Source organism: Nannobrachium achirus (genome assembly GCF_963921795.1).
Source record: "Nannobrachium achirus genome assembly, chromosome: 10".
NCBI classification, from domain to species: domain Eukaryota; kingdom Metazoa; phylum Chordata; class Actinopteri; order Myctophiformes; family Myctophidae; genus Nannobrachium; species Nannobrachium achirus.
Genome location: NC_137819.1, coordinates 36,476,987 through 36,500,453, shown reverse-complemented (window position 1 = coordinate 36,500,453; position 23,467 = coordinate 36,476,987). Strand labels below are relative to the sequence as shown.

The following is a 23,467-nucleotide window of genomic DNA, read 5'->3' as shown; positions in this document are numbered from 1 at the left end:
CTCTCTTTCTCTCTCATCATCTACATTTCTCCCCCTCTCTGTCCCTGAGGTTTTAGCATGTCAGCAGAACTGTCAAAACAGAATACAAAATTAATTTGCACCATGCAATATTTTCCCTAAGCCACCATAAACCATATTGCAATTGCGCCACCCAGCCACCAGGTGCCGCTAACTAACCCACCATAACACATGGGATGATTTATTGGAAATCCTCATTCCCCCCTTCACTGGACCCGCCTCCGACTGAATGTGTCTCTCTGTGATAGGCTAAACCAGTTATCTGCTTTTAATTCCTGACCTGGTAAGAACCTAAAGAGGAAATCCATCACTGCATGGCACTTTCATGGCCTGAATCTGGAGGTGGAATCATTGTCTATGTTCCTGCTAATTTAGGAATAGCTTGACCTTTTAACCAGCTCAGCCAGTGTTATACTACTTACAGTAAAACCTATTTACCTGCTAAATGAATAGTACAAAGTGTTAAATCTGAAGTCAGTTTATTTCTTTATTTTTGAACTGCAGTATGGCTGCTAAGCAGCAGCATTCCAAATGGTTTGTAAGGTGAATGATCCACATCATCCGAATAAAGTCTTATTATACGTTTTTTTTGACAAAAGATCATCTGAGGAGGTGGAGAAAAGTCTTCAATCCACCAGTGTGTGAGTTAATGGAAGGCATGAAAAAGAATGTCAGACAAAATGTGGACAGTGTAACCGATGGCTATTCTTGGTTGGTTCCTTTTGAAAGCATTCCTCAGTCTGAAACTCTTTTCTCCATACATTTCTTTTTGGTCACACTGTGGTTTCCCAGCATTGAAAATTGGATCAAGAGAGACACTCCCAGAGAGACATTCAATGATTGTTGCCCTGTTAATCCCCAGCTATTTGATCAAATCAAATCTTGTGCTCTGCGGTGCTTTGAGGTTGTTTTTATTACACACTATTTCCTGTTGATGTGGTGAGGAAAGTACAGGATCTAAATGAGAATATTAGAATATCATGACCTTAGAATTATACAATTTATTTTAGTTCTTTTTTGCTAGAAACAAGCTACAGTATGTACTGTAGCTACTGTATAATACAATATGCGATTGAGTAAAAATCCAACCCGTCATGTTTTCTTTTAATAAATGCAATGGGCCTGACAATACCCCCGCTAATAATGGCTTGCAGGCTGAAAGCCTGAGGGAGTTGATTAGTGCCTCTTGTGCGCGCGCGTGCGTATGATTTCTGTGGCCTTTTGGTTAATGAGAGAAGATAGATTCCCCATTTATACACATCCATATGCCATGTGGTGGAGTGGAGGACACTTCACTCCAAAGCACCCTGCACCAGTAGTATTACTAATAGTATAAATGCCTATACAGACCTTTTTCCAGGGCGCCACCGTGTAGCTGCGGTGTCGCTGTACACCGCAGTTATGGTTGCCGCTCTGAGAAATCAGTCTATAGCACTTGTGCGTATCAGAGTTTCCAGTGGATTGGATTGGTTCCCAACCTTTCTGGATCAGGGGCAGGTCCAACTTGGAACATTTTGAAAGCGATCACGGTCCAGCGGGTCCACCCATCTGACCACTTAACACGGCACATGCATTTCAGAGCATGTTTATTTTAATGATCAATCAATCTTTTTTATCCCACGATTTGTCAATTGTCTAATCCTGGGCGCTAACTCCCTCTGCCAACCTGGGGAGAGCAACGGACTGACCTCCTATGCTTCCTTCTATGGATGAGGAGTCCAAGCCACTTCTTTTCACCTGACAAGGGGAGTTTCGTAGCGTGTGGAAGGAACACCTTATTCCAACCAGTTCCTTTCCCCTCCATTAGGCGCCCAACTGGCCAGGGGAGGCAGTATATAGACCAGGATTACTGCATGTTTTTTGTGAGGGTACCTACCCTATAGGAGACACGGGAAGAACATGCAATCTCCACACAGAAAGGCCCTTTTGCCAACCCCACCTAAGGTATGGGCACTGATGATGCAGAGGAGAGAACATGCCCCCAGCGTCCCCAGCCGGAATCGAACCCAGGACCTTCTAGCTGTGAGGCGACAGCGCTACCGACCACGCAACCGTGCCCCCTGTCTATTGTGTTCTGATCTATCAATGAACCAGCGTAGTACACTTAAAGTTGCTATTTATCATTATCATAATCACAATTCTTTACATCATTCTTTATATTAATTTAATTAAAATCTGTTTGACAAATGATTGAGGAGGCCCACTAAATCACTGATTCAGGGGCCCACTAAAAATGGCCCACATTGTAGCCCATAGGTGGTGAATCGCTGGCTTATAGCATTAATGTCCCGGTGGAATTTGAGGCTCTACCTCTGGCCAGCACCATGACAGCACCATGCTCATTGAAGCTACACTGTAGAGCAGTTCGCAGGGCTGGTGGGTGGAAGCCAACATACTGTATGTGTATAAGATCTATTTTTGGCTGTATGTTGCTGCTTCCCCCCCTGGTGTGTGAAACTGATTGATGGTGCAACATACAGTAGGGGCTACATATTGTATGTGTGTGATATATTAGCCCATATGCACCAGGAAAATTCCTTCATAGTTGACTTCCTATAGTGCGTGTGTGTGTGTGTGTGTGTTTGTGTGTGTGTGCGCGCGCGCGTTCGCTCATGCGTGCGTGCGTGTCATCTCTTCCTATATCCTCCTATTTTCTTTTTTGTCTTTTCAACTCTAAATCCCTCGCAAATCCCTCCCTCCATTTATCACTTTCTCTCTGTAATTCCCCCCTTAATCACTTCATAACCAACAGACAGAGAGACAGAGTGACATCAATGTCCTCTCCCTCCTGTTAGTATTGCACACAGATGCAACAGTCTGATTTCTTTCCCTCCCTCCGTCACTGTAGCTGCCTGCCTTTCAGCAAGGCTTTTGGGTCAATTGTGTGTCTCTGTATGTGTGTGTACACAGGCGTGCATGCAGGCAGGCGTGCACACGCGAGTGTGTGTGTGTGTGTGTGTGTGTGTGTGTGTGTGTGTGTGTGTGTGTGTGTGTGTGTGTGTGTGTGTGTGTGTGTGTGTGTGTGTGCATGTGCGAGGCATAGAGAACTGCTCACAAGCAGCCAAGAGAGTGAGTGTGCGAGGGAGGGGGTGGCAGTAACAAGGAAGCGGATAGGAGGAGGGCGAGCAAAGGAGGGAGGGGTAGGGTAGAGAGAGAGAGAGAGAGTGGGAGAGAGCGAGAAAGATCGAGCAGTAGAGAGTGTGAAGCTGCAGCCGACAGGAGATAAAAAGCTTCTCTCTCTGTGTGTCGGTGCCTGGCAGAAGGATAAACCGCAGGAAGACAGGCCAGCAAGGGAGAGACGAGTACAGGCTTCCTGCTGTCACTGGAGCTCCTGGCTTCTCCTCATCTGCGGGCCTCACCACATACACACACACTCACACATGCAGAAGAGCTTGCACTCAGCTGATCAGGGGACCGCCCAGCCTTGCAGGCGCACAGAAAACACACATGCACGCCGCGCTCTATTTTTCGACAAACTGTACACACACCTTTTGTGTCTCACCAGGGAAGAGCATATCAATCGGATTAGTCCATCCCTGCTCTCTGCTTCTAAATGGAGCGGCCCTGTCTTTTTCCTCTCTTTTCTCCTCCTCGACTCTCCATCCCTGCCTTTGCCTTCTAAGACTACATGGGGTGTGAACTCGCTGAACCCAGCCTGCCTGTAGCTTGCCTCTTCACTGCTCTGTAGTCTGCATGCATACAGACAGATTTGTAGGATCTCCCAAGGACTCTCTCTCTCTGAAAACGTGGGGACTACTGTCGGAGGGCTGCCCTTCACTGGACACTGTTCCCAGCTGGCTCTGATCCAGTGCCGCCAGCCTTGACCACGGATCTTTATCCCATCATCTGGATCCTTATCTGGACTCTAGATCTCATGCCTGCCTCCCTATAGCGGCTGCCAAACCCCTCTTCTCTCCCTCAGCCTCCAGACAGACAGAGCATTGCGTCCGGCCACAGCTCCTGCCCCAGATGCCTCTCCCTAATTAGAACCAGCAGACCTGAGGATCTATTAAGAGAGAGTGTGGAGCGAAGAGACGAGAGGAGAGCAAACGAGAGAAAGAAGGGAGTGCCTTTGGGATTGTCCTCTTTTTCCTCCTCTCCCACCTACTGTTTTTTGTGTCCTGTGTCCTTTTTTGTGTCCTGTCTGTAAAGACACAGTGGGATTATGTATACCCTCTGCAAACTGTGGTTTCCATTCTGTAGGACAGTTGCATCGTCGCACTGCACCAGCTTGCAGGAGAGCTAGAGTCTGAATGAACGGTCGACAGAGAGAGACGGACACAGAGGAGGTACGGTGCCTATACGACTTGACAGCACAGGACTACACTTCCCAGCTGTCCCCCTCACTCCCTCTGGGAGTACGAACTGTCGCCGAAGAGGGGAATCTCAGCAGCAGTATCCAGGGGAGAGGCATGTGATGCCACGCTGTCTGGGGAGTTTAAGGTGGAACTTGTCTGAGATGGATAAAGACTAAAGCATTACCAAGAGACAGATATTAATAAACCAGACAGGCGCTGTCCTTCCATCCTATGGTCCTTGATCACAAAATATATATATATTTTTTGTATGGAGACATTTTGAGGATTGTGGTTTATCATCTTACACAATTTAATCACCATCTCCACTATTTCTGTCATTCTGGGAACTGGATGCCAGCGGCTCTGACTCTTGATTTAACATTGATCTTCCATCTCCACGGTCTTCCAGTGCAATTCCAACCACAGTGCCCTGGTGGAGAACACGTGCACAGGCACACAAGAGTTTCCTAAGGTTTCGATGCATCCTGAGCTGTATCTGTTTTAACGGATCGAGCGGGAAAAGCATCGAGAGGAACACGGAGGCAACACCGGGGCAGTAGTCAGATTGGGACTCTTCTGACCGACTGCGTGTTTGTAGCGGGGAGCGTTGGCCGACTCTCCGGCAAGCTGTCGCAGCATTGGCTGACGGCACACTCTCCTTCCCACACCCACGACCAATCTGGACGGGGCCAGCCTGCTGTCTCGGCAGAATAAGACACCGCCTCACTACTACCAGAGATATTGACACCCATCGTCAGCGATACTTACTACTACGACCTACTGTAGCACCACAACAAGATGCAAGCCTTCAGCAACACTGCTAGATAATAGTCGTGGATCTGCCTCCTGGTGGGGATCATACTTGACTCATACTTAACACTGCAATAACATTGCCTCAGCAGTGGGAAGGCATCAATAATTGATGAAAGATGGATGGATACTAAAGATGAGTGCCGATGGAGCACACACATGGAATGATGGTGTAATTTGGGACCACAAACACATTTTGTTAGGTCGTGGTGAGCCGATAATGGAATAATGAATGACGTTGTTGTTGTTGTTGTTTTCTCAATTTGTGGCCCGGGATGCTCATTGACTGAGTCGCACACATAAGCTGTGTGAGACTGAGAGTGTGTGTGTGTGTGTTGTGTAGTTTAGTCTAGTGTGTGCTGTGCATGCGTGTAATGGATCTGTGTGTGTTGTGTAGTGCGGTGTGTCGGCATGTACGAAGTGTGTGTTGTGTTGGCAATGTAGCCGCCATCCCTTCTCACGATTTTCCGAGGAATTACAACTGTCTGGGTTGGAATGGAGACGAAACCACTATTGATTCCATTACCTTGCCGGATATCCTGCCACCCACGTACTCGCACACATGTGCACACCTGTCAGACACCCCCTTGCAGTCTGTGTATGCAATATCCCATGCCTCGCTAATGAGCTGAATAAGACTGGACCGTACTGCCTTTGCGCGCGCGCTCTCTCTCTCTCTCCGTGCACACTCTCCCACACACACACACATCAGCCTTCCCAGACACACCGACTTATGAGTGACGATGACAATTCACCTGCCAGAAACCCTGGTGATGAATCTTCCACCTCACCCAAGCCAAGATATATTTTCTTCTGTCATGTGACTATAGCTGACTTACCGGCGAGTCCCTGTGTCCTTGACTCAAACACCACAAACCTTCTGGGACTAAGTTGTCTGTCAGAGGAAAGCAACCAGCATTCTGCGTACACACACACACACACACACACACACACACACACACACACACACACACACACACACACACACGCGCATACACACACGTGCACGTACAGACTCACATCTACACAGACAAGACGGACAAGACCGCAATACCCTGGGAGAGTGAGAGTAGGGCTGGCCGCTGCACTGCTTGTGTGAGGCAAAGGAGCTAGAGAGAGAGAGACGGGGGTGGGGGTAGAGCACAGGACAGAAAGAAGAGGAGCCGTGACACGCAAGCCTGCAGCAACCTGGCCAGAGATTCAACTAGTAACTGCCTCCACAAAATAATAGGTCTTCCCTCTCTCTCTCTCTCTGGCTCTTGCTCTGTGACAGCTTATTCCCAGTATTTTTCAACCTTCTGTTTTCATCTGCAAAGCTGTCACTGAAAGAGGAGCTCAAGCGGTTATCTGCAACAGCGTGCTGTGCTCAGGTTGTCACATTAATGCAGGACCTGTCGGTCATCCGCCGGTCATTCACCAGCCTGTCTGAATATTTCCATTGAACTTTACGTCTATGTTGGATTGAGAAAAGAAAAAAACTTGACAGCTCCCAAGCCTGGAATAGACGTGCACACATCAACAAACCTTACATTGCCTTTTCTGATGGATTGACTGGCCAATACTTGGCAATCGGTTACCTTATTTTAACCTTGAATAGGACCCTCACTTTCTCTCCAGGTTGGTCAGAGACATGGGGTCTTCTATGGGTTGCGTCAGACCTTCTCGAGAGACGGGGCTCGCTGGAGCCCCGCCCCATTCGCCAAAAAGGCGCCTTCGCTTCAAAAGGAAGCGCAGAGGGAAGAAGAACAAAAAAGAGACGGGAGAGCAGGAGGAGAGTGAACCGCTGAAGAGCCAGGAGCCTGAAGATAGGGAGGAAGAGGAGGACGAGGACGAGGAGAAGGTGACCGTCTTGGGAGCAACAGCTGGAGCCAAGCTGGCCAATACTCAGTCAGGTCATTCCAAACTTCTGCTGCCCAGTAATACCAGTGCTCTGGACACTATGGCCCCCGGCATGGGCATCCGCATAGGCAGCAGGACTCTCGAATCTTCCCCTAAACCCAGCCCGGCCTGGCGGGGAGTCTTCTGCCTCCCGGGGGAGGAGGATACGGCCAGCGCTTCCGTCGACGTTTCCAGCCTCCCCGGCCAAACCACCACCACCAGCCCTCAGGCTATGACCACGTCACCAGCCCCAGGCAGCACCACCCCGGGTGGGGGGAGGGTCTGCCGGGTCAGGGAGAAGGTCCAGGGTGTCCTGGAGAAACCCTGGATCCTCCGACCCAAGAAGGAGAAAAAGGGCCATGGCCCACAAGAGGCGGCACCAAGGGAGGATGTGAGAGGAGTAAGGGTGAAACAAGTAGGGGGCAGAGGGGGGACAGGGCCGACATTAGAGGAGACAAGCGCCCCTCCGGACAGGGACCACAAAGGGGTGGTCCACATCCGCGAGGTGGATGGTAAACTCTGCGTGGTGCGGACGGTGTACCCCAGTGACTTCGGCTCTCCGGTGTACAGAGGAGAGAGCAACAGCGATGTGGACATACACACCCACCGCCCCCCCGCCCTGTCCCCCGTCACTGGCAACATCCTCAAAGTCCTGCTCTCCGAGGAGGACTGCAGGCGAGCCAAAATGGAAGCCGGCGCCCGTAGCGCCCCGGTGTCCTTTAACCTAAGCGGAAGTCACGAAACTGTGGTGACGCAGGGGCACCACGACCTGGACGTGACGGCCCGGGTGGCACCGGGGCCCTCCTTGCTGGAGTCGGGCTATGGCAGCGACCTGCCGCTGACCTCCCCGGGGACCGGAGGCACCACTCCCAGTCAGACTGACTGGGGAGGGCTGACCAGCAGCTCCTCGGAGAGACTGGACTCCATGATGGAGAGCCCGCTGTCGCCACAACAACTCGCACCTGTGAGACACCTGCCACAGGTCTGGTCTCTCTCTCTCTGTCTGTCTCTCATTTTGCCTCCCCCCTTTCAGTCTTTCTCTCTCTCTCTCTCTCTAAATCTAGCTCAATTTACTTACCTTAATATCCCTCTTTTGCTTACTATTCCTCCCTCTCTATCTGCCACTCTTATATCCTGCCATTGTAGACAGGTGGACTGGAATATATTATGGTGAGAATTGTTTAGCTGCACACGGCACACGTGTATGTGTTAAGCATACGTATATGAATATTGTTAGGTGTGTAGGAAGGTCTCTGAAGTTTAGTTTTTTTGTACACACTGTATCCACGCTAATGAAGGATCACTGTGTGTGCGTGTGTATGTGTGTGTGTCCAGGCTGTTATCAGCCTTGCAGAAGGCACCCTGCGTCTCTCTCTCTCTCTCTCTCTCTCCATCCTTCCTGCTGCTGTCCCCTGAGCCTAATCAACACAACACAGGACTCCATCTCTCCCCCCCTCTCTCTATCTTGCTCCATTTACTTGGCTCCTATCTCCCTCCCAGCCCTCTCTCCTTACTTCCTCTCTTCCTTTCCTCCCGCATCCACTGCTTTTCTTGTCTCTGTACCTTCCTTTCCACACTCATTCCCTTCCTTCCTTCCTTGCTACCTACCTACTCCATTTACTATTTCCCTCAACACTTTCACCCTTCCTCCCTTTCTCTGCCCTCTCTTTCAACCCTGCCTTCTCTCTCTCCCTCTCTGCATTACTTGTTATTTTCCTCCTAGATGAGTTTCAGGGCCCTATTTCACCTTTATCTGCCAGCCACAGGATTGAGAGAGACAGGCTTTGAGTCGAGGCTCATCTTTTGCCCTTAGCTAACATTTGAAACAGGTTACAGGAGCCACTGTGGTAGTAATGCAAGGCGTGATGAGTTAATGCGCACAGCAACACCATCTGTCAGAGAGCTCCTACAGTACAGAACCATAGTGCTATGCAGTACAGAATGTGACGTCATGTCAGCTTCCATTACTGTTTCATGTCTCATTTACGGTAGCCCTCGCTGCTGAGTCATGTGAAAGCAAGGGCACATAATAACATGCATTGCACACACACTGAGCCATACCTTCCTGTACTTATCAGCTCCACAGAGACCCTTCTTTAGGAGTGTTTGCACTGGGCAGCAGGGATCAATCAATAGTTGATTGTGTTTTTTGGAGCTGTGTGAAACACAGGCTCCCTATACGTGGCTGTGTGGGTCTGTCTGTGTGTGTGTGTGTCTGTGTGTATGTATGTAGCCTGACTTCGGCGCGTAACTAGTGCCGCACCATTTGCGCCACTCGCGCAATATATACATCAAAATGTGCGGCTCGGCCGGGAATGGTGTTCTATTACCTTTCGTTCCGATCCGCCTTACCATGCCGACGTAATCGGCAAAAAACTATGCTTAATTGTCCCCATTGACTTATAATGGGACAATGCAAGAAATCACTTTCAAGTATTTTTCTCTCGTAAACCATAGGAGCTACAGTTTCAAACCTCGGAGAGGAGATTCATAATGATTTTAAGAATGAATCGAAAAATAATTACATCACTCGGCCTCATGGTGGCGCTATAACGGCCCACTTTACGTTTTGCCCCGTAACTCTTGAACCGTGGATCGGAAAATTAAAATTCTTTTTTCCCTGGATTCCTTGGGTCAAGTCAAGACAGTGTAGCTCTTGGTGTGTGTGTGTGTGTGTGTGTGTGTGTGTGTGTGTGTGTGTGTGTGTGTGTGTGTGTGTGTGTGTGTGTGTGTGTGTGTGTGTGTGTGTGTGTGTGTGTGTGTGTGTGTGTGTGTGTGTGTGTGTTGAGACAGATGTATCTACATGTCAGGCAGGGTGTGTGTACAGTGAAGACCCTCATTTGAATAATTAGGGATTTGAAATGCGCATTCATCAACGGTATGGCTGGTGTGTTGAGTCTCAAGGGGATCTCAGACCACAGCTACATCTGAAATGCATCGACCCATCCATCTATCAACCCATCCTTTCATACATCTATCTAAGATATATCAAGCTATCCTTCCATTCATCTATCTATGATCTATCAACCCATCCATTCATTGATCAAGCCATTTATTCTATTATCTATGAACCTATCCATCCACCCATCTATCACTCTCTTGACAGCTGTGTTGACCGACAGGTAAAGGAGGCCAGAATGTTTAGTGTTTGCTGGTTTGATTTCTGATTTGGAAGTCCAATACTGCACTTACTGTGCGTACCATTCGTACCAAGTTGTTCCAAATCCAAATGCAGGAATCGAAAAAGAGTTGATCTCAATGAGTATACAAATCATGTAGTACAGCTGGCAGCAACATCACAGCAATTTAAATTCTTGTAATCTACTCTTGCCTCAACAGTGTGCAAAAGAGCTTAGATGAAAATGCAAATAAGTTAAGAATCTCAGCTGAATGCCAGGGTGCAAAGTGCAGTGACAAGGAAAATGTCATTGTGTCTGTTTTTGTTCTGATAAGAGTCCTTCCCTCTTGAAGTATTCTGTACATCCATCTGTTCCATCACTTTAATCTCTCTCTCTTCTCTTAACCCCCCCACCAGCCAATCCTCCATTTTCTGTTATGGTCTCCTCCTACCCCCCCCCCCCCTCTCTCTCTCTCTCCTGCAGTGACTTCAAAGGGACATGTTTCTAAAAAGGCGCTGGTTCATCCCCTGAGCCGGGGAGGTGGGGGGCAGCTATAGTGCATGTATTTATTTTTTGATAGTGAACATAGCTGATCTACAAGCTCACAACACGTTGCGATACAATGCACTGTGAGCTTATAGAAGTGATATTTTAGCCTTTCATTGTATGATGAAGTATACAGTAGGGCAGGGCTTGAAATGGTTAAAGTTGCATTTCTTGTATTCTGTTCAGTGAGCCTATGATACTTTTTCCAAACATGTGCAATCGTGGATGCAGACAGTTTTGATGACAGTCTTTAGAGACATATTTGTCCCAGCACGTCTCCTTATTGTCTCAGTCCGACATGTGAACCGTGAGAGTCCACATCTTTTGTCTGTGTATCCCATAATCACTCATTCAGTCTGGCTGCAAATTAGTATGTTTGATGTCCTCCTCGCATAGCTAGTGGTTTCTTCTGTGCAATGTCAAGTGTGTGAGCCAGTGCACGTGGCTCTGCTACAGTAGGATCTAGCAGAGCAAGATGACATAGTCTCTTCGCTTTAATGTACTTACCCAAACTAAGAATAAGATGTTCCCACTTTGAACTTGGACCAAGAGATTAACAGTGTTACTGTACAGTAGCTTTGTAAATGTTTCTGCAACAATATTACCACATTCCCGCACATACCAGATGAATGAAGTGACAATATGTGTGTTACTACAGTCTCTCATTGACTTGTTCTGACTCTCTGCAGGTATTTCTTTCAGTATAGCATGCTAGCCAAGCGCAACATTAAATGGTAAAATGATAAATGATGAATGGTGCATTTATATAATGCTTTTTATCCAAAGCGCTTAACATAGATTACATTCACCCATTCACACCCACATTCACCCATTCACACCCACATTCATACACTGATTGTGCTGGAAACCATGCAAGGCACCAACCTGCTCATCGGGAGCAATTAGGGGTTCAGAGTCTTGCTCAAGGACATTTAGACACTAGCTCTGGGGGGAGCCCGGGATCGAACTGGGAACCTTGCTGTTCCCATCTGCCCGCTCTACCTGCCACTCTACCCTTGAGCCACTGTGGCCTATCATCAATAGTAGATTATAACAAGCTATTGCTGAAGGTGAGGTTAGAAGCTAGTCAAGCTATTAATGAATGTTTAGCTGATTCCTGGGGTTTACTGGTGATAATCCATCATCATTAGCATGAAGAACGAGGTGCAATGCACGGACACGTATGTACACACTAAGGAAAGCCATACATTTCTATTCAAACCACATAGCAGCAGTAGCAGCCCCATAGCCAGTGATCCATTTTTCGAGGCAGTTAGTTGTATCCTGCATGTATCCTGTCAGGCCATATGGAGGTTGGGGTGGATGTAGCCTGTGGTGTGTAGGCTACAGTCACGTCACAGTCTCAGGGAAATGTGCCAGACTCTATAGGACTCAGCGTCTTATACTCTATGACCTTTGCTCTAATCATCTCTGCTGGTAGGAAGCTCATATATACCACCCATAGATAGCATGCTGCAGGCTCCCAACTTGTGTGTGTGTGTGTGTGTGTGTGTGTGTGTGTGTGTGTGTGTGTGTGTGTGTGTGTGTGTGTGTGTGTGTGTGTGTGTGTGTGTGTGTGTGTGTGTGTGTGTGTGTGTGTGTGTGTGTGTGTGGGTGAGAGAGAGATAGTTGAATTTCCTAGTTCTGTGTACATACAGTACCATCAATAGAAATTCAATTCATGTGGACTTGTTACTTGCGTCAGCAGAGTGAGCAAGTACTGCGTTCGGTGTAGCGTGTCTGTTTGCGTAAATGTCTGCGTAGCCAATAAGGGACCACACACACACACACACACACACACACACACACACACACACACACACACACACACACACACACACACACAGATAGATAGACAAAGGGAGTAGGAGAAGCAGGAGTACAAAACACAAGAAAAGGGACAGAGGGGTGACAGAAGGAATACTGATCACAGCCACAGTGGCCTGGTGCCACCAGTTACTGCACATAAACGTCAGGCTGACTTTGTGATGGTGGATAGATGGAGTTAAAGAGTGGAGAAGACAGGGTGAGGTGGAGACGCCGTGGTCCACTGAACCCATTGACCCTTTAAGACCTGAGGTCCATTCTACAAATGCCTTCTAAATCAGTGGTTCTTAACATTTTGATTTTTTCAAACGCATTTTTCTAAAATGTTCGGAAATAGCAGATGTAAGCTTGTAGATCTGCTATTTTTGACAACCACTGTTCTAAATCCTAAGAGTTTTCTGAAAAACGTATAATATATACTGTTGCTAAAATCTAAAATGACACAGATAGGGATGGACGATAATCGTTATTATCGTTTATCGTGATGAAAAAGCTCTCAATAATCGTATTGTGGAGATTTACATTTATCGTGAAATTATCCTCAGTCATGCACTGGGATCAATTCACCTTTTATTTGCCGAGCTGCATATCCGGTATAATTTTTTGTCGAATGTTCCGCCCCAGGATAATGGATGTAGGCGAAATTTTGATTATCGTGATATCGTAAATTGAATCGTGACATGACATTTTCATATCGTCCCATCGCTAGACACAGATGCTTTACCACTTTGAACGGGTTAATGGGAAAAAAAACTGTGTAATTACTTTTAGGTCAGTGTCAGTTTGGTGGACCATGATTGCAGTTGCACCATTACACAGTAAAACAGTGGTAATTTAAGAGAGTGTACGCATTTTGCTCACGATGCAAAATTTGCATGGTGTACATTTACAGTAATGTATAATGTAAAGCACACATTTGCTTATGACGTATCGCAATGCAAAACAGTAGCTATTTTTCGCTCTTTGTGTTATTTGCCCCTATGATGAAGTGCTGTATAATGGCTTCAGTGGTCAGACAGGAGGAGGACTTGGACAGTCAACAGAGAGGGAAAGGAGGATGAGAGTCAGTTATCAGGATCTGAACAGACAAATAAGGACAAAATAAAACGAAAGGGACAGATCAAAGGAAGGGAAGATGGGAGGAGAGAGAAGGATGAAGAGGCTGTGAGAAAACTAGCTAATGAGATGGCTAGACTGTTGGAAGAATAATGATGGAGAAGAATATTGATCCACACTCACGAGTAAATACACAATGCACTCTCCCTCTCCCTCACACACATAGACACACAACTATGGATGAAGGCATGGTAAACTCTTGCCACACACACATGCACGCACACGCACGCACGCACGCGCACACACACACACACACACACACACACACACACACACACACACACACACACACACACACACACACACACACACACACCTTGGTAAAGGGTTGTTATTTATTTGACAGATGTGAGCTGTGAAGGCGGACGACAGCTTTAATCAAAAAACCCAAAGCTTCTGTCTGACTCATACAACACAGGTGACAGGCTGTTTCTGAAAACTGACTGTGTGCACGTGTGTGCGTTTGGCAAAGGTTTACGTATATGTGTGTGTGAGTGCGTGCGTGCGTAAACGGTGGTTGCAGATATTTGACTTTGAATATGTCTCTCTCTCTCTCTGTGTCCAGATTTCAGAGATCTATGTGAGTGGAGAGTCAGGTGATCTGACTGCCAAGGAGAAGTTGTTGCTATGGAGCCAACAGGCGACAGAGGGCTACCCCGGCCTCCGCTGTACCAACTTCACCTCCTGCTGGAGCAATGGACGCATGTTCAACGCCCTGCTGCACAGATACAGGTACACACGCGCACGCACGCACGCACGCACACACGCACACACACACACCCCCTCTGAAGCTGACCTCTGTGTTTCTCTATGTCCTCTCCAGGCCAGACCTGATTGACATGGAGGTGGTGTCTCGGCAGAGTAACCGTGACAACCTGGAGCAGGCGTTTGAGATCGCTGAGTCGCTAGGAGTAACCAGACTACTGGACGCTGAGGGTGAGACTGACTGACTGACTGACTGGATGCCTGACCGACTGACGGACTGACTGGATGCCTGAATGACTGGCTTGGGTCCTTGACTGACAGCTGAAATAGAATTAGAGCCCTATCGATATATCGGTTTGGCCGATGCTAGCGGTGGCTGGTTTTGCAGTACGCTATTTTACATTTGGCCTGTTGCTTGTATCCGGTAGTTAATGAATACAGAATAGCAGAATAAGACAGTATATTGTTATCTTTCCAACTTTGTATTGAAAAAAAGTAAGGCATGGCTCTAAGCAGGAAAGAGAGTAAATGTGTCAGTCAGATAGGGTCACAAGGCATGTGAGGGAAATTAAAGCACATAATCGGGTTCAGAGAGCAGGAGAGTTTTTTTTTTATCCCAAATGAGATGGACACTAAGGCTGGCTGCAGACAAGATTATGCATTTAAATAAGTCCTTTTCTCACCGTTAAAACACCCTTTGATGTGAAACACTTATCCTCTGATAATCTACATTAGTGTAGGACAGCTTACAAGGGCTTAACATCGTTATCTAGCGGCTCTAGTGACTTGCTGTCTACGGTATCTCCCACACATAAGATTTTAACCACTTCCAACCTGGCGTCCCTATTTTGGCCCTGTCATTATACTGTAAGCGGGGGAAAAAGATGATAATAATAATAATTAAAACATAAATAACAATATATTAGTTAATTTCATTAAGTGTCCTGCTACAGACATACACCAATTGACTAATGACAGTCTGGGCATCGTGTAGATTGTCTATTTTGGTGTTACGTCATACAACAACAAAGAACTTACAGGGCTTACAGGTATAGTGACTGCTCCCTTCTATGTTTCACCTCTCTCCTCCTTTGCTCCTGTTCTCAGTCTCTGTCACTGTGTGCTCAATCTAGCTAACAGTTTGCCACACATGCTCATTCATTATGTATACTACGCCCTGAATCACGTTGATCGTATATTGATCATACAGGTCACCTTGTTTCCTTGCTCTTGTGTAAAATTGAGCCCCGACAAAACTGCCGTACGCCCACTGACCAGACCAGCTTTCGATTGATGATGTACTACCGTTGCAAGTATCGCCACACCAGGACATCACTTTATTATTATAATGATTTATATTGTTTTAACACAAATAGAGCGCAGGGTAGTGACAAGCAGCAGCAAATGGTCCGGGCTGGGCCAGGAATCGAACCGTCAGTCATGCGGTACACACACTAACCACTCTGCTTTCACTTTATTAAGCCATTTAGGCCTAGAATTATTGAATGCTTTAACTATTGAAAAATAGCAGATATACAGGCTCACAGCGCTGCGAGCTTGTAGATCTGCTATATTTGAAAAATCTGGACAATTTTTTGCAAATCTTTGAATATGTAATTTTTAAAGTGAACATTTCTAACTCAAATATTTGCTTCTGGGGGGGTCACCGATACAAAATATTTTGAGACGGCCAAATACATATAATTCTAGCGGTCCTTGACATGAAAGAGTTTGAGAACCACTGATATAGAAACAGGTTTTCAAAAAACCTTAGAAGGATTTAGAAGACACTTATTAGAATCGTGTCAAAATCGGGTCAAAATTCTAATGTTCCCAATTTTTCAAAAATAGCAGATCTACAAGCTCGCTGTTAGCTTGTATATCTGCTATGTTTCAATAGTTAAAGCATTAAATAATCCTAGGCCTAAAAGGCTTAAAGAGTAATAAAGAACACAGTGACTGTGCTGCAAGCAGCAAGAACACAGAGTTCCTTCTATCCAATAAATGATCATCTTTGCAACCAATAATAATCCTGATTCAATTACTGTACGCCTCTGTTTTTCTCTGTTTCACCATCCTCCTCTCTCTCTCTGTGTGTGTGTTTGTCCGTCAGATGTGGACGTTCCGTCTCCAGATGAGAAGTCGGTCATCACCTACGTCTCCTCCATCTATGATGCCTTCCCCAAGATCCCAGAGGGAGGCGAGGGCATCGCTGCACATGTACGCCACACACCACCCATTTTTTTTTTATTCCGCTTTCATTGTAATAGACCAGTGGTCTGGGGACCACCAGTTGTCCTTGAGGGGGTTCCAGGTGGTCTCCAGCTAAATGATGAAGAGTTGGTAACCAAATGGACCCTTATAGATCTTGAGAACATAAAATAAAACCAAGCTTTCAAGAGTTAAACTATTGTTAAACATCTGCATTACTAAATTAAAGAATTTTTATTTTGATCCATGTTGGCCACATGGCTTGTTATCTCTCCTATGGTACCACGTCAATACAGCATGGAATTGTGGACACAATTTTATCCAATGATAACAAAGGTTTTGGGTCTGAGAGGCTAAATCAAAGTGGTGGTCCATCACTCAAATGCTGAATAAATAATGGACCTTGAGATGAAAAGGGTTGAAAACCACTGTAATAGACTCAACCACTACTCAATGCACACAAGTGCCAGTCCTGTGTGGATGTTGTATTCTGTTCAGTACTGTTCTATGGTTTGTTGCATACAGTACATACATTATTTTTATATATATATTTTTTCACATTCATGTTCCATTCACATTTGACTGGTCATTTCTGCTGCCATCATCCAAGTACACAGTTGAGTCTGGAGTGGAGAAACCAAAGGAATACACTGCATATCTTGAATATCAAACAAGGCTACTCGTGTAAATTTTAATTTGATGTACTGTAGCACATCCGACGAAAGAAAACAAGCAATTATTATAATGCTGCAGGTTTCAGTGCTAACAATGAGAATTGTTAAGGCGAATTGTATGCTTTTTAATTTCAATATTTTTAATGGCAGTTGATTAAACCAATAATGTGTTTAAATGTGTTACATATTCCATCTGCCAGTGAATATCATTAACAACTATGAGCAGCAAGCAGTCTAACTACTGTATATTATAATGGAATTATAGCTTTTGGACATGATGTGACGCAAGCTGGGAGAATTTGTTACATTTTACATGCATGAATTTCTGGTGCGTGACGGACCGGAGGAATATCAGTAGATCACATTTGCATTCTCTGTCTTCCTTTCTACCTCGCTCTACCTTTCTCTGCCAGGGCCAGACCAAAAAGGCAATTCAGATTTACAATGACTCTGCACACCCTCTTCGCCCACTGGTGTTACCATCTGAGGTTTAAAGTACCTCTAGCAAAAAAAAAGAAGGGTTACAATTTGTGCCAACTGCAGTAGAAATTTTAAATAAGAAAATGTTTAAATAGTTCAATTTTTATATAGTTTTTAATGCATTTGTGTATTTTATGTATGTTTTATTGTTCTATACTGACTGACTGCCTGTGTGCCAAAGACACATTTCCATTTTATGCTAAATTTGGTGGACAATAAAGTTTTCTAATCTTCTTATCTTATCTTCTCTCTCTCTCTCTCTCTCTCTCTCTCTCTCTCTCTCTCTCTCTCTCTCTCTCTCTCTCTCTCTCTCTCTCTCTCTCTCTCTCTCTCTCTCTCTCTCTCTCTCCCTCCCAGGAGGTGGATCAGCGGTGGTTAGAGTATCAGTCCAGGTTCTCCACTCTGCTCCAGTGGAGTCGTCATTACACAGCCCTAATGGCCAATAAGAACTTCCCACAGAACCCTGTGGAGCTCAAGGTGAGAGACAGAGAATCCCTTGTGCAGTGCAATGTTTTTTTTTCAAAAAGTATTCTAAAAAAAATATATATATATATTTCAAGAATTTTTTTAAATGCAATGTATTTTTCCCTCTAGTAATTTCACGAAGAAATCAAAGAAATTCCATAATTTAGAACACAAATGTTTACAAAGTAGTGAAAATAGTCGATCTACTGTACAAGCTGCACAGTGCGAAGCGACGTGTTGTGATCTTGTAGATCTGCTGTTTTCACTAGTTTGGGTCCCAGGCAAAGGTCAAATTTCTCTTTTGTGTCTCGAGCTAAAAGATTTGGGAACCACTGGCTTAAGTAATGCTGTCGCATCTAGCAGTTATCTACAAGAATGGTTTTGTAACTAGAGAGAAACAAAAGACCAGGAATTGACCATATACACATGGCAGCCCTTTTGCTCTTTCTTCCTATTCATGGGGGTTGAATAGAATACCATTAGTATTTGTCTGGGCAGAAGCTACTGATGATGGTTGGCAGATGCAATTACCAATATTCAGACATTTTCCTAAGATCCTTCAATAATACATTCAAATGAATAATTGCCACGTGTAACATGTGAGAACATGAAACAAATCAGTCCAGAGTTTCTCTCTGATTTGAGGACTGTAAAAGGCCACAGTCTCCCAGGGTGGGCCTGGCGTCGTGATTACAAAGCTTTTAGCTACAGTAACGGATTAACGATTTTCTGTTTGAACTTAAACGATGGTGTCCAGGGTAATATTGACCCTGTGCGTCAATAACCTCTCTATCGCTCTCTCCTACACCTCCCGATCATTTCTTTCCTCTATTCTTCCACCCCCCCTTTTCTCACTCTCTCTCCCCCTCTCTCTCCATACCCTCACCTCTCTCCCCCTTTTCCTCCATCACCCCCTCAGGCACTTTACAACGAGTACGTCCATTTCAAAGAAACTGAGATCCCTGCCAAGGAGATGGAGAAGAGTCACGTGGAGCACCTCTACAAAGTACTGGAGGTAGGCGAAGGAGGAAGGAGGGATTATTAAGTAGATGAGGGTATTGAATGAATGAACGGATGAGGGAAGGAGGCAAGGAGGAAAGAAGGAGAAGGGGGATAGTGGGGGGAGGTAAAGGTTTGAATGAAGCTGCCTCCAAACCTGAAGCTATTTCTTTTATTCTAGTTGCTTCTATTGCTTCAGTCTGGTCGCGCAGGTCCGTGTTGGTAAAAAAATCATGTCCCGTTGGAATCAAGGCAAAACACCCGGAAAAAAGGGTGTCCCAACTCCAAACACCAAAAACATGTCTGTGTCTCCGGACAACATCAATGCTGATTGGCTGTCAGGACGTGATGGGTGGGGTGGGGGTGAAGCAAAGGTCGCTTCAGTTGGTTTTTTCCAAGTGGGCCGAAGATACGAAGTGGCCGCCCCTTTCGGATAGTTTGCGCCGCGCCCGGTTGCGACATGGTTGGTCGCGCGTCGTCTCATCTTTGCATTCACTTTGTATGTAATCGTACCGCTCGAACCATCCAGGTATGGACGCAGCTTGAAAGCTAACCTGGGGTTTGGCACCATGCAAACACCACGCGCAGGGCTTACAGTGTGTCATCATATGGGTATCAGCAGTGTCTGTGTTTGAACATCATTGTCCTACAGCTACAGTACTGTATACTGTTAGTTGTTGTTTGTATCAATAGCTGACTGTGTGACAGAAGCCCTGAGCCATGGTGAGACCATGACGGTGCTAATAATACAGTAGTTATTATTATCCTCCTCAGCTGTTTCCCGGCAGGTTGTTGGGTGTGTAAGACGTTAAATCACAGAAACATTTCATCATTGCATATAACTGGGCCTGTGTGTGTGTGTATGCATGGGAGAATGTTTCTTTGTGTGTGTGCGTACGTGTGTGCATTGGTGAGTTTGGGGCTGTTGAATCAGAATAGTCAATGTAGCTCTGTTGTGCTTGAATTATGCAATTGTACAATTAGTTCTGCATACAAATGCATCATTATCGTGTGTGTGTGTGTGTGTGTGTGTGTGTGTGTGTGTGTGTGTGTGTGTGTGTGTTTGTCTGTGTGTCTGTGTGTGTGTGTGTGTGTGTGTGTGTGTGTGCGCGCGCTTGTGTGTGTAGGTATGGATAGAGTTTGGTCGTATCAAGCTTCCTCAGGGACTGCATCCTAATGACTTGGAGGAGGAGTGGGGGAAACTGATCCTGGAGATGCTGGACAGAGAGAAGGCTCTGAGACCTGCCGTGGAGAGGTGCACACACACACACACACACACACACACCCACACACACACACTGAACGCTAGTAACGATAGTTCTTAAATTACATATGGGGAATATTATAACGACACAAAGTGCAGAAAGAAACCAACGCTGTGTGTGTGTGTGTGTGTGTGTGTGTGTGTGTGTGTGTGTGTGTGTGTGTGTGTGTGTGTGTGTGTGTGTGTGTGTGTGTGTGTGTGTGTGTGTGTGTGTGTGTGTGTGTGTGTGTGTGTGTGTGTGTGTGTGTGTGTGTGTGTCTTCAGGTTGGAGCTTCTACTTCAGATGGCCAATAAGGTTCAAAACTTGGCTCTGGACTGTGAAGAGAAACTCACCTTGGCTAAGAACACACTACAGGCTGTGAGTATAGAACCAGTTTGCACACTCACTCACTCACCTGCGGCTGTGAGAACGGCTTTTCTCTCATCTCCCTTGCTTGCATTTTCTTGATGACTCACTTCATATTACAAACAAAGACTGCTGCATATCATTTGGCTTTGCACACATTAGGCCCACTTCACTTCAAATGGCTTTATGGAAATAAAATGTCATTATAATAATGTTTTCCTTCTGGGATGTTTGTCTTACTGCAAGGCTCACTGAATAAACAGAAACACACACAAACAACACATTCTTACATACAGGTTATATATATATATATATATATATATATATATATATATATATATATATATATATATATGAGACATTCAAATTGACATTCAAACGCAAACATCTAGGAGTAGATGTTTATGTTAATGCTTTGTTAGATTGTTAGCTAAATGCTCCAAATGTGTTATAATAACATGAATTCAATTAATCTAAATGAGGATTCAAACTTCATTTCATGCCCGATTAAACCAACAGTCCACAACAGTGTGAATCGCATTAGACAAACAACAGTCGAGTGCATCAAAGAATTCCTTCCAACTCATCAAACAAACAAACAAACAAACAAACAAACAAAGCCCAATCACTAATGGATGCATCAATCCATTCTCTCAGGATATGTCTCGTATGGAGAGCGGCGAGGGTGTGCAGTGTGAGAGAGAGCTGGCGTGCTACCTGCAGGACTGTGAGTCCCTGCTCAGGCAGCTCAACACAGACCTCAGCATCCTCCGAGACGAGAGGTACTACCAGGTGGACCAGCTGGCTTTCAGGTGAGACGGACAGACTGTATGGACGTTTACCTTTCACAAACGAGGCCTTTGGTGGGATTCAGTCCTTAGCATCCGGGTGACACAGGGGTAAAGCACTCAACCACCACTGTGGAGACTGGCAGACTGTTCACTGAGTACATGCCTGTTCACCATGGAACTGTGGGAGAGGGATAGCATGTTCTCTAAATGTACAACTAAATTGGAGAGAGGGAAAGGAAAAGAGTATAATATACTCTTTTCTTTGTATTATTATAGTTATAGAATATCTATATAATATGCTGTGCAAGTACATATACAGTACATAATATTTCCAATCCCTTACCCTTTTTTGGAAGCACCATAAGGATGCATGTCTGATGACCGTATCCTTGGCACAATTCAAACTAGGATAAACAACAGTACCCAGTATAACAGAACGCTGCCCTCCCACAGAGTGTCCTGTCTACAAGAGGAGCTGGTCTCCCTGAGGCTCCAGTGCTCCAGCGTCTACAGGAAGGGACACTTCTCGCAGGCGCTGGGGACCATGGTGGGGGAGCAGAGGACGGGTCAGCGGCCCACCGACGGAGGCCTGTCCCTGGGGCAGACCCTACTGGGTGCCGTGGGCGTTGTGGGGGCCGCGGGGGCCGCCCTGCTCCGCAGACCCACAGCCCGCTCCCAGCTAGTGGCCATGTCGTCATCGGAGGACGAAGGCAGCCTGAGGTTCATCTACGAGTTACTGGGATGGGTGGAGGAGACGCAGGTGAGACGGAGGGAGTGAAATGATGGATAGATTGAATGCCAAGGGAGACAGGAGGGATAGAGGTGAAGGGAGAGAAATAATTCTGGAGGGAGTTACGGAGGTACAGATGTGCCATTTCAAAACGTCACATGTCCTGCCATTGGCAAGACAGTAGATTTCCTGTGGATTGGCAGAACATTGTAATCCTTGTAGATCAGCTATATGTATACAGTATATATATATATATATATATATATATATATATATGTCACGTTTTTTTTGCGTCTCAGAGAATTAGAGAAACGGAGCGCTTGCCGTGCCGCACAGGGCGGAACAAGCGGTCGCCACAACAACGTCCTCCAGGCGGAGCCACTCGATTGTCCACGACATTGCAAGAGGCGCGAAGGCCAGCGGACCTTGGTCCTGCTCTTCGCCCCCGAGCGCCGCAGGCGCGAGTGGCCGCGAAGAGCGGGCCAGGGCCGCGCGGCCGGCGGAGCGCCGCGCGAGTTACGAAGCCGTGGTGAATGCAATCGTTCCACGATAAACGCCCTGTCCAAGTGACTACAATGGAGCTAATGGCTAAGCTAGGCTAGGCTAGGCTAGGCTAGGCTAGTAAATAAAGAAAGAGAGTCGCAAACGAGTGACGTCAGCGCCTTCACTATTGAATGGCTGCGTCGCCATCTGGTGGTGATTAGTGTGTGGTGAACTACAAAACGAGCGCTCTTACCACAGTCTCCCTGAGTTACCCAGTTACCCTGTAACATATATATATATGTATACTGTGTATATATATATATTTTTATGACCTTCTCTGAAATCTACCTATGAAGGTGGATTCTGCTTTTCAGTGGGAATTGAGTGGTTTCTTGCCATTTGTGGGTTTCTACAAAAAATACGCTCCATTCTCCATGAAAATTTGAAAGGCAAAACAGGGAAAGAAACCTGTGGGAAAAAATCTTTTTCAGGAAATTTTCTGGAAAAGAGCAGTAAAGCCTGAAGACTTGAAACGGCACATCTGAATCCACAGAGGCAAGGGTTAGGAATGACATCCATAAACTGTAGGGAAGAAAACATAACTAGTGAGGTAGTACGGTCATCTACATTTTTCAGTGAGGCGTTTCATACCCAAGACAACCTTGTGTTTGAACAGATAGTAAAGGCGTGTGTGTGTGTGTGTGTGT

The 23,467-nt window shown here is 45.9% G+C and overlaps 1 protein-coding gene across 2 annotated transcripts in view; it reads left to right on the top strand.

Moving 5' to 3' along the window:
• Positions 1-23,467, top strand: part of macf1a (microtubule actin crosslinking factor 1a) — a 189,210-nt gene that overhangs the window by 5,701 nt on the left and 160,042 nt on the right. For both annotated transcript variants that reach the window (XM_080734855.1, XM_080734854.1), the window contains exons 3-11: positions 14,178-14,344; positions 14,436-14,548; positions 16,431-16,537; positions 18,040-18,159; positions 19,067-19,162; positions 20,274-20,401; positions 20,675-20,768; positions 21,414-21,568; positions 22,001-22,307. In XM_080734855.1, coding sequence (XP_080590981.1) covers positions 14,178-14,344; positions 14,436-14,548; positions 16,431-16,537; positions 18,040-18,159; positions 19,067-19,162; positions 20,274-20,401; positions 20,675-20,768; positions 21,414-21,568; positions 22,001-22,307 — 1,287 coding nt within the window. The remainder of the gene's footprint in view (positions 1-14,177; positions 14,345-14,435; positions 14,549-16,430; positions 16,538-18,039; positions 18,160-19,066; positions 19,163-20,273; positions 20,402-20,674; positions 20,769-21,413; positions 21,569-22,000; positions 22,308-23,467) is intronic.